Genomic DNA, 16,216 nt, shown 5'->3' on the forward strand with positions numbered 1-16,216 from the left:
GAATCTGTGAGGTCACATGATGAGAAGGTATCATTGAAGATCGTAATTGAATGTATTGATCTCACTGTCACTCAAAGAGATATAACTTTCTTTTTTCAGTAATAATTATTGCTTATCTTGATCATTTTTATGATTAGCAAAAGAATGTATTCTTGTAAGAAATTCATGCTTGGTGCGTGAGCATTCCCTGCATTCCTTCTGCAAAGGAAAGCCACAGTCAAGACCCAGAACCATGTCTGAGACTGTTTAAGAAGGCTCATGTCATTGGATGCCTAGGTTGCTTCCAATCTTTCATTATATTTTATTGATTTTACTAAGCTATATTCTACTCCCTTCCTCTTTCCTCCCCTTCAACTCTCTCCCATGGTCCCTATGTTCCCAATTTACTTAGGAGATCTTGTCTTTTTTCTACTTTCCATATAGATTAAATCTATATAAGTCTCTCTTATTGTTGTCTAAGTTCTCTGGCATTGTAGTTTGTAGGCTGGCTTTCTTTACTTTACGTTTAAAAACCACCTATGAGTGAGTACATGTGATAATTGTCTTTCTGTGTCTGGGTTACCTCACCAAAATAATGTTTTCTAGCTCCATCCATTTTCCTGCAAAATTCAAGATGTCATTATTTTTTCTGCTGTGTAGTATTCCATTGTGTAAATGTACGAAATTTTCCTTATCCATTCTTTCATTGAGGGGCATTTAGGTTGTTTCTAGGTTCTGGCTATGACAAAAAGTGCTGCGATGAACATAGTTGAGCACATTTCCTTGTGCCATGATTGAGCATCCTTTGGGTATATATTCAAAAGTGGCATTGTTGGGCCTTGAAGAATGTTATTTCCTAATTTTCTGAGAAATCACCACACTGATATCCAAAGGGGCTGTACCAATTTGCACTCCCACAAGCAATGCAGGAGTGTTCCCTTTTCCCCACAACCTCTCCGGAATAAGTTGTCATCAGTGTTTTTGATCTTGGAAATTCTTACAGGTGTAAGATGGAATCTCAGAGTTGTTTTGATTTGCATTTCTCTGATGCCTAAGGATGCTGAGCATTTCCTTACGTGTCTTTTAGACATTTTAGATTCCTCTGTTGAGAGTTCTCTATTTAGGTCTGTACTCCATTTTTTTTATTGGATTGTTCTTTTGATGACCAATTTCTTGAGTTCTTTGTATATTTTGGAGATCAGACCTCTGTCTGATGGGAGGTTAGTGAAGATTTTTTCCCATTCTGTAGGTTGCCATTTTGTCTTGTTGACCATGTCTTTTGCTTTACAGAAGCTTTTCAGTTTCAGGAGGTCCCATTTATTAATTGCTTCTCTCAGTGTCTGTGCTGCTGGGGTTATATTAGGAAGTGGTTCCCTGTGCCAATGCGTTCAAGTGTACTTGAATTTGAGGAGTATTGGTATTAGTTCTTCTTAGAAAATCCTGTAGAATTCTAAGCTGAAACCATATGGTCCTAGTTTTTTTTTTGGTTGAAAGACTTTTGATGAATGTTTATATTTCTTTAGCAGCTATAGATCTATTTAATTTGCTTCTCTCTGGTATTGATTTAATTTTGGTAAGTGATATTTATCCAGAAAATTGTCCATTTCCTTTAAGTTTTCCAATTTTGTGGAGTACAGGTTTTAGAAATATGACCTCGTGATCTTTTGGATTAACTCCATGTCTGTCGCTATGTCCCCCTTTTCATTTCTGATTTTATTAATTTGCATATTCTCTCTTTGCCTTTTGCTTAGTTTGAATAAAGGTTTGTCTATTTTGTTAATTTTCTTGAAGAACCAATTCTTTGTTTCATTGATTCTTTATATTGTTTTTTTGATTATTTGTTTGTTTGTATTTTGTTGATTTCAGCTCTCAATTTGATTATTTCCTGCAGTCTAGTCCTACTGGGTTAGTTTGCTTTTTTTGTTCTAGAGTTTTCAAATGTTCTGTTAATTCACTAGTGTGGGATTTTTCCAGCTTCTTTATATAGGCATTTAGTGCTATGAACTTTCCTCTTAACACTGCTTTCATTGTATCCCATAAATCTGGGTATGTTCTGTGGCCATTTTTATTGAATTTTAGAAAGTCTTTAATTTTTTTCTTGATTTCTTCCTTGATCCATTTACGATTCTAGTGAGCATTGTTCAATTTCCACGTGTTTGGGGACATTCTGGAATTAGTGTTGCTGTTGAATTCTAACTTTAAGCCATGGTGGTCCAAAAAGATACATGGGGTTATTCCAATTTTTTTTGTATCTGTTGAGGTTTGCTTTGTTACCTAGTATGTAGTCAATTTTTGAGATGGTTCCATGAGGTGCTGAGAAGAAGCCATATTCTTTTATATTTAGTTGGAATGTTCTATAGACGTCTGTTAAGTCCATTCGAGTCATAATATCTGTTAGTTCCTTATTTTTCTGTTAATTTTCCATCTGGCAGACCTGTCCAGTGGTGAAAGTGGGGTGTTGAAGTCTCTCACTATTAGTGTGTGGGGTTTGATGTGTGATTTAAGCTTTTGGAATGTTTCTCTTATATATGAGGGTGCCCTTTTATTTGGGCCATAGATGTTTAGTACTGAGATTTCTTTCCTTTTGATGGATTTTTCCTGTGACCAATATGAAATGTCCTTTTTTGTCTCTTTTGATTGATTTTACTTTGAAGTCAATTTTGTTAAATATTAGGATAGCTTGTTTCTTAGGTCCATTTGATTGAAAAAAAATTTTTCCCAACCCTTTACTCTGAGACAATGTCTGTCTTTGAGGTTGAGGTATGTTTCTTGTATGCAGCAGAAGGATAGATTCTGTTTTTGTATCCAATCTGTTAGCCTGTGTTTCTTTATAGGTGAGTTGAGTTCATTTATATTAAGGGATATTAATGACCAGTGATTGCAATCTCCTGCTATTTTAGTTTTAGTTGTTGGTAATGCTATTTTGTGTATTTTTCCCTTCTTTAAGATTTGATGCTGTGAGATCATCTATTGTCTTGTGTTTTTTGGTTATAGCCAACTTCGTTGGGTTGGAGTTTTCCTTCTAGCATTTTGTATAGGGCTGAGTTTGTGGCTAGGTATCTGGTTCTGTCATGGAATATCTTGTTTTGTTTGTCTATGGTGATTGAAAATTTTTCTGGGTATAGTAATCTGGGCTGGCATCCATGGTCTCCTAATTTCTGCATAACACTTGACCAGGACCTTCCTGTTTTCATTGTTTCTATTGAGAAGTCAGGTAAAATTCTGATAGGTCTGTCTTTATATGTTACTTGGCCTTTTTCCTTTGCAACTCTTAATATTCTTTCTTTATTCTGTATATTTAGTGTTTTGATTATTACGTGGTAAGGGGACTTTTTTTATTCAGCCTATTTGGTGTTTTGTAAGCTACTTGTGGTTTCATATGCATATCTTTATTTACGTTGGGAATGTTTTCTTCAATAATTTTGTTAAATATATTTTCTGTGCTTTTGAATTGGACTTCTCCTTCTTCTATCCCTATTATTCTTAGGTTTAGTCTTTTCATGGTGTCCCATATTCCCTTGATATTTTGTGTTAAGCTTTTGCTAGATTTAATATTATCTTTGACCAATGAGTCTATTTCCTCTATTGTATCTTCAGCACTTGAGATTCTCTCTTCCATCTCTTGTATTCTGCTGTTTGTGGTTGCAGTTTTTGTTCCTAATTGTTTTCTCATGATTTCTGTTTCTATTATTCCCTCAGTTGTGTTTTCTTTATTGTCTCTATTTCAATTTTCAAGTCTTGAATTGTTTCTTCATCTGTTTGATTGTTTTTTCTTGGTTTCCTTTAAGGGATTTGTTGATGTCTTCCAATTTTTTTGTTTTCCTTTTCCTACATTTCTTTGATGGAATTTTCCATTTCCTCTTTAAGGGCCTCAAGCTTTTTCCTAAAGTTATTTTTTGGTCATTTTCTTCTCCCTTATCTATATTTGGTTGTTCAAGTCTTGCTGTCATAAGCTCACTAACTTTTACTGGTGTCGTGTTGCTCTTTGTGATGTTGCATGTGTTCTTACCTTGTCTACTCATCTTTTCCTCTAATTGGTGTAGTTGGGGCTGTCTGTGATTCTAGTTATCAATCTTTCAGGTGTCAGTGAATCTTAGGCTCAGATGGTTGATCCTCACGGTGCAGTCAAGGCTACGGTTCCAGTCATCCTTTTAGTCACTCGGTGTTCCTAAATTTCGTTTGTCACTCCCAGGATTTGCTCTGCAATACCATGGGTCGTTTGGGCCTGCTCCCACGGAGATTGCATGCTTGGGACTCTTTCTGCTGAGCTTGCTCCCTTGGGACTGCTGTGGCAGAGGTCCTGGCTCAGGCCAACGCCGTTGGTGGTTCCAGACTTGAGCCCGGACCCACAGAGGTCTCAAGATATAACTTTTATTAATTCTCATCATCTGCAGATAAAATCAGTATTATCTTGAGGTACTAATGAGAAAGTTGAACACTTGTGCCTCAAGACATAGTCTAAATAGAAAGAAGGTCTCACTTGAATGTTTGTAGCAGGCAAAAGTTTAGGTCCCATCTTTTAAAAGACCAGACAGAGAATCAGCCATGAACTCCAGGAATCTTTCCCATATGCCCAGTAGACATCATAGGGAAGGTCAGGGAACTATAGTCAACCACACCTGGCCACATCATAAAAAGACTGAAGTGCTGGAAAAAAATCTATCTATTCTTCCTCTTCTCCATCTTTGTATACTTCTTGGTTTCATAACACTACCAAACTGTGTTTACTCAGTGAGTTACTTCCTTTTCTGCCTCAGTCTTCACCTACACTACTCAAATTATTCCACACAAAGGAAACAGAAGGAACACTGACAAACTCTTTTTTATGAGACTACAGATATCCTGACACAGAAACCACACAAAGACTCAACCCAGAAAGAGATGTACACGCCAATCTCCCTCATGAACACTGATGCAAAAGTATTCAATAAAATACTGACAAGCCAAATCTAAGAACACATCAGAAAAATCATCCACCATAATCAAGTTACCTTCACCCCAGAGATGCAGGGATGATTCAACATATAAAAATTTACCAATCTAATCCACCATATAAATAAACCAAATGAAAGGGGTGAAGGGGAAAAGGGAGGAGAACTTGAGGGAACAGGATGATCGAGATGAGGGAAGGACAGAGATGGAGAGCAAAGAAAGAGATATCTTGATTGAGGGAGCCATTATGGGGCTAGTAAGAAACTTGGCACTAAGCAATTGTGGAGAGGGTACCTGAACTGGCCTGGCCCTTTAGTCAGATTGATGACTATCTTAACTGTCATCATAGAACCTTCATGCAGCAACTGATGGAAACAGATGCAGAGATCCACTGTGGAGCACTGACCTGAATTCCCAAAGTCCAGTTGAAGAGAGGGAAGTGTGAGAATACGAGCAGAGGGGTTAAGACCATAATGGGGATACTCACTGAAGCAGTTTACTTGAGCTAATGGGAGCCCACTGATTCCAGCCTGACAGCAGGGGAACCAGCAGAGGACCAAACTAGGCTCTCTGAATGTGGGTGACAAATATCTTGCTCGGTCTAGAAATAGTGAGGAAGGCCTTGGTCATGCCTCAAAGCAATGTGCTAGATTTTGATGATTTCCCATGGGCAGCCTTACCCTCTCTGAGGAGTGGATGGAGGGTGTAGTGGGAGAGAGTAGGGGAGCAGAAGAAGGGGAGAAGTGGGAACTGGGATTGGTGTGTAAAATGAGATTAAAAGAGATTAATTTAAAAAATCAATCTTAATACCATATCCCCATATCTGAACCATACCTGGTTGCATATGGTGATTCCTCAGTAAGTCTTTGAAAAATCAATGAATGATCTAGAGTTTAATAAGCTTACAGATTCTTTACAAATAAGAAAGGCTGACTTAAATATTAACACAGGTTGGAGGTAATAAAAGAATTAATTAACCACCATAAGAATGTAATTTTGTTCAAAAAACAGTTAGGAAAATCTCAAATTTCCATCCACTTAGAAGCCTGAAGAGACGAAGCTTCTCTTCTATTTTCCCACCGTGAGAACAGTCTGAGAGGTGGACAGGTAACCCCTGCAGTGTGTTTAGCCCCAAGTTCTGGCTAAGGTCTGAGCACCATTTTCATGCAGCTAGGTAACTCTGACAAAGGTAGATTTCCAAACCCTCATTCCAACCTGCACAATGAAACCAGCAGTATTTCTTTCTGTTTTCCTTTGAAAATACTGTTATGAGGGTAGAATGATGGTGGAACTGGAAACTGTTTTAACCAATAAAAGCTATGGTTATGCACTGTCGACTGCTCTATCAGTATTTAGTCACTCACAAAGTTTAGGGAGCTGAAGAACTGGGACCTTAGTACACGCTTCCATTCGCATCTTAGGGGGAAATTACCATGAACTCCTCAGAAAAAAAAAAAAAGGAAGGCAACAAACTCGACAATGAATGCATTGGCCATTAGCCCTGGTCTTCTTCAAATGACAACTTTGGCAGGAAATGTGGGATGCTAGTTAACAAACTAGTTTAGAAATGAGTTCTTGCTTAATTGCCTTGGTTGGTCTGGGACTCTTAGATTCCAGCAATCCTCCTGCCTCCGCTTCCTGTGGAGCTGAGATTACAGGTACAAATCACCGCACTTCACTCAATTCTACACAATCTTCCCCGCCCCCAACCTTGGTACATGGAGCCAGAATTCCTGTGGAGCAGGACTCAAGCCCAGCTGTGAGCAGTCTGACATATTTCCTGGTGATGTCATTGCCTGAAAAAAAAAAACGCATCCATCTCCTGCTTGAGCCTTGGAGACACCCAGCTCCCTTTTTTTTCCTACACAAAATGCAGGAAGTTAGCCCAGATTTCACCCTCAAGATGCTGCCTCCTTTCGTTCTTTGCACATTTTCGCCAGAGCCCTTGACAACTGTTCTCCTGGCTCTCCTCACTTTCCTACTTCAGAAACAGACAAGGAAAAGAAGTCATTGGAGTCAGTAGGAAGGAAATTGCTACCAGGACAGTTCCAACACTGTTCAACACAGTTGCAGCTGGTGCAGAAATCCTGGGAACTACAATGCAATTACATTTTTAAATAATAAAATAAAAAGCAATGATACAGAACAAAAACTCACGCTTCAGAATTAAACAAAAGAAATAAACAGAAGGAAGAGACCAAGGAAAGGTACAAGAAACAGAGACCCACTCATTCACACACTGAAGGACCCCATAAAAACACTAACAGGAAGTCATAATACGAATGTAGTGGACCCAGTGCAAATCAGTACATGTCCTGTGCGTGCTGCAGTCTCTGTGAGTTCATACGAGCCTTGTTCATGTAGACTTAGAGGCCTGCTCTCCTGATGTCTTCCATTCCCTGTCTCTGGCTCTTCTTTCATAGGGTTCTATGAGCCTCGAGGCTCAGTGGAGAGGAAAGTGTTCCAAGGCCTCTTACCCTCTGCAAAATGTCTGCCTGTGGGTCTCTGTATTTGTTCCCATCTGCTCAGGAGGAAGCTTTTCTGATGATGACTGAGCAATGCCCTGATCATATTTACCACATTTTAAATAAACATTAACAAAGAAAGAACAACCACAAAATGCTAACCACTGATCAAACTGGGTAGCAATGTGGCGCTAAGCACAGCAACTTAGAGGCACATGGTTCTTCTAGAAATTCTCACTAAATGTTTATGCTGAAAAATTTTGCAAACCAGGAAAGAGGCTACTCAGTTACCTGACTGATGTCGCTCATCCATGCAGCTTTCTCCTGGCGAGAAGGGGCCAACAGGACCACGGTGAAAGGGGCAGCATCAGGAGGCTCCACTACTATTTTAAAATCCAGATGTCCAAACATGTGGCCAGAACCTTTGGCTTCAATACACATAAACCAAATGATTGCATGTGAATGCAAGGAGATAGAAACCATAGCTCCTCTTCTCTAGCTTCCTTCCTGGGACCCACGTGCATTCGAGCCCAGACTCTCATTTCAACAATGTGCTTCCGGAGCACGCGGAAGGACTAGCGCATGCGCTGCTGGAGAGTTGAGGGCCGACGGTAACTCCAAACCAACCTCCTTGGTTTATGTTTAATTTCGATCATGTGTAGAAATCCTGGTTTAATTCAACCCCTCCTCCTTTCTTTTTTGCCTAATCTTGAAAAGCCATCATCATGAGGCAAGCGATGCAGAATATTAATTCTCAAAGGCAGTTAGTTCAACAAGGCTAGCGGGCTACACAGAGAAGTGGCTTCAGAGAATTCGCCCTCAAATCGCTTCTGCCTCCATAGACAGCCCTCCTTAGCCCTATACATGAAGATCTACAGAATCTGACTGTTCTAACCCTACCGCTGTCCCAAGAGATGTGCTGTCACTTACAGTCATCGTCGCTTGCATCGGGCTCCTCAATCAGCGTGCACTCTATGAGGGAGAGGACTCCACCTGTCTGGAAACAGACAGTGATGAAGGGGCCGGCAGTCTTTTGCAGACTGGGAAGTCCTGTTTTGTAAACTTAATATTCAGATTGCTGCGGGTGGCAAATTCTACGTCATAAATAGTTGTTCACAGAGCTCAAGACTAAGCAGAACAAATAAATTACAGCCATTCAACTTTAAATACTTCCTACTCTCTCATTCTTGCCCCCATCGTTCATAAAATTTATTAAAACCATCTGTGGAAGATTAGATGGCACCGCAGTGACTTCACCGTGGCCCAGCAGTGTGAATTGGCCAGCCAGGAAGTGTCTTAGGAACTAGAAGGCCATTGTCATGGTGTGAATAATATTTTTAAAATTTGTTTTAGAATTTATTTACTGTGCGTATGCATGTGTGTGTGTACGTGGGGCAGTGCTATGGTACACGTGAGGAAGTCAGAAGGCAACTGGAGGGACTCTCTCCTCTTTCTACTACGTGAGTCCCGGGAACTGAACTCCAGTCATGGGCTTGGTGACAGGCGTCCTACCTGCTGAGCCATCTCACTGGCCCAGGGAATAATGATTTATAGCAACAACAGAAGATAAATAAACAAGTTGACAAAGTTCTCCTACGAAAGGTCAGAGAGGAAACATTCTGGGCTCTTTAGGTCACACCATTTCTATCCTGACTCCTCAGGTGTGCGACCTCAGCAGGCAAGCAGCTGTGGGCACGAGTGGTTATGTGCAAATGAAGTGTTATCACGATGAACGGGTAGTAAGCTTCAGGCCACGGTTTGATGGCTCCAGATACACAGTGAGATAAAACAGCAGTTGCCAAGTATCTCATGAGCGAGTGTTCTATGGTGGACAGACAAGATATCTACAACCCAGTGGTTGTCAAATAATGATAATTTTGCCTAGATTTTGATTTTAATAATGCTTCTTTAGGATGATGCACACTTAAAATAAATCTCTATTGCCTTCAATCCAAATAACAATGAAGTAAATGTCAGAGCTGTTAGGCCCACACTGCCCCTCCCTGCACAATTGCAATCTGTTTCATGACAATAGCAGGCACTGGGAAGCCAGAATCAAATTAACCTCAACGCCTCTTCAGCACTGGGAAGACAAATGGAACGGCCACGAAGAGCCCGTACCTTGAGCAGATGCAGCTTTCCTCCTGAACTTCGGGTGCAGATGAGAAAGTGCTTCGTAAACAAGAAGCACTGTCTCTCGCCTTCCTTTTTCAAAGACAGTGAGCCCAGACGAACTTTGCTAAGCTTCCCCCTCTCGACGGAAGGTACCTGAATAAGAGAACCTGGTGAAGAAAAGTGAAGAACAGACAGCAATTACAATCTGGCGAGGACCATGCCCTTGGCAATAAACACAAGGATCCGTTCCCCAAAATACCAAGGATGTATTTGGTGTGACATTGGAACAAATGGATCTCCTTCCTCTATTCAACCGAGGAAACGTGTTGTATTTTAAGGGACAAGCTGTTCCTAGCATTGTTATGAAACAATTTTGACTTGTTTCTTCATCTATAAACTAGAGCTTAAGTTTGAAAGAAGGCCAACTTAAAATCAAAGCTTTGAGATGCTGATGCCATCTATGATCTAATTGAATAAATTTATACATTGTATAAGTATAGGTAATAATATGACAGTTTGATTAAATTAAGTCGAATTTATCCTTTCTGGAGCAAATAAAATAAATAAAATAAAAAGCATGTTAATATTTACTTTAAAATAGATGGTGTAATGCATGTATCCTGTAAGAATATGCAAGTTTTATGATTCAGTGCAATTTAAGGGCTATCTTAAAGAAAGCTGTTTCAAACTGGATTTAAATTATGTCTATACAAAGAACTCCATTCTGTACAATTAATATATGCTAATAAAAAAGAAATGCAAAGAAGTGTGATTAAAATGCATTTGTGGAATCTAAATGGGGCCTAAGCCCCATCCAGAGCAAAGTTGTGCTCTGTTCAGTATGAGAAGTGATGTATCTATGGCCATGCCACCCTGAACGTGCCCTATCTCGTTCTGATCTCGGAAGCTAAGCAGGGTCGGGCCTGGTTAGTACTTGGATGGGCGAAGTGATGCACATATTTATAGAATATCTGGGAATGCCTCTAATCACTCTCAGACTGCATTCTAGCAGAAACTTCCCCATTCCTAAAAAGAAAGCTCCAGTCTATTAAATATTAACCACAAAGCACCGAGATCTTTGCAAACACCTTGGTTCTAACTTCTGAAATCACTGGAGCCAGTAATCACCTGTGTAATCCACTGCTCTGGGCAGCCCTAGACAGACTCTCATGAGCCCACAAGAAACACAAAGTACATAGTCAATCCTTAACTATTATCAGAGGCATCTCTCAGAGAAACAACCTTATTTTTCTTCATGTTTTCTGCCTTTTTAGTGGAGCCCAGATTAGATCTATAATGAAAAGTGAGGAAAGCCTAAAGTTTTTTTTATATATAAAGAAATATATACCTAAGGCAATAAAACCAGGTGAGTCACAAAATCACAAGATTAACATCAGCTAATGAATGTTCCAAACTGCATCTTCCCATTAACAGAGCTGGTCAGACATCCAGGACCCAGGTTTCCATGCCCTGATCTCACATCAGCTATTCAGGGGAGCCGTTAGGGGGAATGCTTGACAGACAGAAGGTAGGCGGCTCTCCTGGGCTTAAAGAATAGCAAAAACCAGTCCTGGGGGAGGCTGTAGGAGTGGGGAACAAAGGGCCAAGAGGAAGTTTGACTCCAGGGAAGGGTTGGACAAGAGGTGGGTAACTGGAGGAGGTGAGGTGGGCGGGATCAAACTGACAGACAGCTCCTGTAGCAAAGAATTAAACTTGAGAAGTCAAGTGTGGAGAAAGCAGAGGGCAGGAAGCTTAGCAAGCAACTGCAGCACAGGGTTGGAGTTCATGAGACTGGAGGTTGGAATTAAACCCCCCCAGGCTGAGTAACTCTTCATAGGTGCAGGCCATAGTCAGACAATGGCAGTAGATTTAGCAAGGTAAAAACTGGAACCTGAAGGTAGGGGGTGGGGGGGACTGAGACACTGATGGCACTAGCCACACCCCAGGTAATTCTATGGAGTTCCCTTAGTCGGGGCGAGTGGAAGCGGGCCTCAGGCAAGTGTCTGCGTGGACAAATGGGTCACAGGGCCATTTCCAGAAAAGCTGTAACCAAGTCAGTGAAAACTCTGCAATAGTGTGTTCATTGGCAAATACTTCTAGCATTTTAAGCAATTTTCTAAGTCCGAAATTACAACATTTATGGTTAGCACATCTATTAATGATCATTGTGAATTTCAGTTTTGAGGGTTAAAAAGGTTTCCTTGGCAACCATACACTAATAACTATAACTATCACCAAATCGAAGACTACCTACATTAGATGTAGACGGAAATCTACTCGACTGAAATAAAAGCGAGAAATCTCATGACTACTTTAAAGCTAACTACTTTATGAAATAAAATGCTTCCGAAATGTGCTTTAAGTTGTTTTGTCACGTTTTGTCTTGTGTTCGACACATTGCAACCCAGCCAAGTGACTTTCAAAAAAGATTCCTCTCTAATCAAATGCAAGTTAGACAAATCTTAGGGAAATTATTGCCACAGCCTCTTTATCAGACCACTGCTGGGCTCTGTCCTTAGCATCCTGATCACTGGGAAGCTAACGGCTGAGGTCAACCTGTGGAAGACATCATTAATTCCCACGGGATGGCCTCCAAGATAGGCCAATGCCTCTGTTCTGAACCTACTCCGCAGTGAAACTATGAACAGCAATATTCGGGTCGGTGAGCTTGATGTCTGAGATGGTAGAGCCACTGTGTTCTGGGCTGTACTTTCTTACTCTGAGGAGACCTTACTGAGAAACAGGGTGATTCATTTTTCCTGAAAATCATAAAGTTGAAAGTGCATACGTATAGATGTGAGCCTGCATATATTGAAATCGAGCTTCTATCGTCCGTCAGAGCGATTAACAAAATTACTAGTTCACCATTAAAAGTCAATTGCATTCAATTTAGTAGGAAATAAAAACCCTTGATAGTTTAATGAATAATACTCTTATAGTGTGTTTTATGGGGTTAAAGCCTGTTGAGACTATTTAGTAAACGTAGTAATAGGAGAAATTGAAGAAAAAAAATGAAAACTTTCCCATTATAATTGATTATTTTCTAATTTCAGATTAAGTTCTGATATTTAGAAACAACCTTTATTAAATAATTCCTTAATAGACTAACCAGATCAAATACACAGCAAGCGCAGCAAGACACTGTGAATTAACTTACCACACTGACGTGGGTGTAACAGTAACATTCCCGGCAATCATGGTTGACCCTGCCTTAGACGTAACACATAGCAGAACAAATAATGTATGGATGTGGTTTCAAGCATGAAGCAGTTTATGATTTTTTACTTCTTAAAATGTAACCAAAGATGTGTGACTTGTTCAATACATTTGACCCTCAAACACATTTCATTATTTGTGGGTTTTTTTCCAGAATCACAAGGACCTACTTTTATAAATGCATTGAGTGTATGTGGATAATTACCCTGTTCAATAAAAAATATATAGTCCAGAAATCATATGTGAGTTACAGAAGGTCTCTGGTCCATTTTTAGTTATAAAGTACAGGTCAATTAGGAGACCTTTTTTTTTTTTTTTAGAGAACTCTAAATACAAGAGAAATACAAAATAAACGTCTTACAACTTCAATCAACAAGTTATTCAGTCTGCCTCAATGCACCCTTTCCCAGTAGCTTTAATAGACAAAGGGAGGCAAAGAGAATTCAGGGATGCTGCCTCTCAAAGCTTGTGGTTACTGGGAGAGGGAGGCATGCAGATAGAGATCTTCACACAAAAAGGACAGAACCCATGCTCCATGAGCAGAATGCCTTGACAGTGAAGAGGATAGATGGACAATTCGTTAGTTAATTCGTTGTAACTTGAGGCAAAGTGGATGGGAAGATGAGAAAACTTGAGAAGATTTCTTATCTGTCCTGGAGTTGTTAGGTCAAGTAGACCTTTCGTAGGCACAGAAGAGGCAGAGTAAGTCTCTCCCACTCCCAGGTAGGGGAGACACAGGTGAAGGCACAGGAAGGCAATGTACCTTGAGACAGAGAGTCAGCCACCATAGGGACCCAGTCCACACAGAGGAACAGGACAGGAACTGGAAAGGTCTGGTGTTGTTAGCATTGTATTCTACTATCACCTTGAGGAAAGTTGGTGTGTAGTGTCAAGAATGGGAAAAGGAATACTCCTTGAAATACACTTCCCAAATTTAGTAGATGTGTGGTGTCTCTTCATGTAAATAAACAACAGAAGATAGAATGGCATGTACCAATTTATGAAAGTACTCTAGGCAAAAAATAATGTGTACTGCATAATGTCTTATTTGATGAGGCAACCATATTTTAAGGAGAATATTATGGAAGGAAACAGTAATAGCTTCAAATGATATGGGCACACGATGACCAGAAGTGGCATTAATGATAAATTCGAGTTCTAAGTTTATGTTTCAATCCACAGCAATCCCAAAACTTTAGGTGTACAGCAGAGCATGCTGGTTGCTCAGACCCAGCACGTGAAGCATGCTCTCCTCCCCCGAGGCACCGGAGCACTTGAGAGCACTTGGGATGTGGCTAACTTCTTGTGCTTTGAAATAAGAGCTGAGGAGGGGTGTGCAACACCAGGCTGGTCCTTCTCCAACATCTCCAACAACTTCATCTCTTCTGATGCTTAACTGATCAGGTATTGCCCCTCACAGAGCACATGTCACACACGGGATAGCTTCCCCGGCTCCCCAGCCAGGCAGGGACCTTTCCACCTGGTAACTCGAATTACTGACTGAATTAAATCGGAAGTGCCAGTGAGAAAAGGCCACAGGAGACAGCTGAATTCACTTCGGACATTGTCCCCACTCTTATGGGCTAGGGCTTTGAGGAACGCTGGTTTCTCCTGAGCCTTTGTCTGGATAGCATCACCATTTGGCACTGCCATTCCGACTGGCCAGACCGACCTGTCCTCCTTGTAGCTGTTGAGAATGTCCGGTTCGCTGAGGAGGGGCATCCAGCCAGAGTGTGATTTACTGCCCCTCTCATGCTTAACTCTTATTGTGTTGCTGTTTTTCATGGTCCCTGAAAAGAAATAGCACAGAGGTGGGCCTCAACCACAGCCCTGGTCAAGGCCGCAGGAATCTCCTGCACGAACGGCACCAAACACATAGGCCTGCTCCAGAGCGTGCCCCTGCATCTGTCAGAGATAGCTGTGACAGGAACCGGTCACATGAGTAGAGGGTCGGATCAACAGGTCTTACCTTGGCGGATGAAAGTCTGGCTGGTGTCCAGCAAAATGTCACAACCCTCCACTATCATCCTTTCAATGGCGAGGTTTTTCCTAATGTTCTCAGTGTCGCTGACTTCGTCATGCATGACTCTATGGGGCACAAGACAGAGAGCCTGGCAGTCAGAAACTTTAGCAATGGCTCTAGCCGATAGGCAAAGATGGCGCCACCTGACACGCTTGGAATTTAACCGAGAGAGTGAGCGAAGACTGGCCTCCAGCTTCAGCCAGCCACAGTTAAAGCAAGGCCACAGTGTGTGAGCAGGTTGCTAAAGGTAAGGGGACCAGCGATCAGGGAGTGGCAATGCTTGCTTTGAGTGCGCCAGGAAAGAGACCCAGCATTTTACAGATGACTCTCTTGGTTAACACTGAAGTGTCACCTTCGACATTAGAGGCACTAAGTTAGAGGCTGTCACTCAACTCGTCACACTTAATCTCAATAGCATTGCTGGCAGCCTGCCCATTCACCAGCTTCTTGCAAAATCTGAATACAAAAATACAGCAGAAAGTCATTTTTTTCTATTTTGATGAAAAAATAAAAGAAATGAACATTTGCAAACTTAACCAAACTCTACCTGATCTCAGCTATATAAACTCACATGCTAGGAGAACTTTTCAAAGGTGCCTTGTCTTGACTAAAACGAATGTGAATGGTGATTCAGTGTCATCTCTTACACTCTCAGATGAATCCAAGAAGTTGGGGCTACCATTAGCATTTCCTCTCTTGAAAGCCACATACCGCCAGGTTCATCCAGGAGGCGACCATGCTGTTTCTTGCACAGTCTGACCCCTTCCCGCAAGTTCCCTGCATACCTGGACAGTTCCTCCAGCTTTGACTTAGCAAACTCGAGACTTTTCCTCTCCACGTGTTCATGGGGGGTGTGAGCCAGGAGTTCATGCAGAGTGATGATATACCTGGGAATCTAAATACATACACAGGTGAGTGTGGAAGAGAGGTCCAGGCTGATGCCGTGGGGGACATTCTCTACCGGGACGTCACCCTTGGAGAAGCTCATCCCTATTCTTATAATTCCGAAGGTTTTAAAGATTTTATAGGAATACATATAAATTGAACTGAACTTCAAATCTCATACAACAAGAAAGTCTATAACAAAAATGCAAGAAAAGTTGGTCATAAATGAATAAACTGATTATAAAGGAGCCATTGTTTCCGTTTGCACGGAACTGTGTGTGTTTAAATCAGCTTCTGCAGACTGGGTGATGGGGAAGCAGATATTGCCATCAGTCACCTGAGTCTCTTTCTAAAGGTCTGCTGTCTGCTTACATGCCCGTTTAAAAACAGACAGACCTGACCACGCTCCTTTAACACCTGAAATCCAGTAGGATATGTTCGCCTGATATTCTGATCCTATTTCTTCTCACTTCACCATCCAGCAGTGCACATGTCATTTAACTAGGCTATTTATTTATGTCTGCAAAAGGCAAAACTCCACCAGCCATATGAGAGTTCTGGTAAACCAAAGAGACTTAACGCAAGTTACAGACTCAACCTA

At 41.1% G+C, this 16,216-nt stretch overlaps 1 protein-coding gene across 3 annotated transcripts in view; it reads right to left on the reverse strand.

Moving 5' to 3' along the window:
- Positions 1–16,216, reverse strand: part of Rasgrf2 (Ras protein specific guanine nucleotide releasing factor 2) — a 218,984-nt gene that overhangs the window by 103,940 nt on the left and 98,828 nt on the right. For all 3 annotated transcript variants that reach the window (XM_085676865.2, XM_048455899.3, XM_048455898.3), the window contains exons 8-12: positions 15,516–15,625; positions 14,677–14,795; positions 9,498–9,658; positions 8,307–8,373; positions 7,668–7,804 (exon numbers count right to left, since the gene is read on the reverse strand). In XM_085676865.2, coding sequence (XP_085532991.1) covers positions 7,668–7,804; positions 8,307–8,373; positions 9,498–9,658; positions 14,677–14,795; positions 15,516–15,625 — 594 coding nt within the window. The remainder of the gene's footprint in view (positions 1–7,667; positions 7,805–8,306; positions 8,374–9,497; positions 9,659–14,676; positions 14,796–15,515; positions 15,626–16,216) is intronic.

Source organism: Myodes glareolus, chromosome 15 (assembly GCF_982192425.1).
Source record: "Myodes glareolus chromosome 15, mMyoGla1.1, whole genome shotgun sequence".
Taxonomy (NCBI): Eukaryota; Metazoa; Chordata; class Mammalia; order Rodentia; family Cricetidae; genus Myodes; species Myodes glareolus.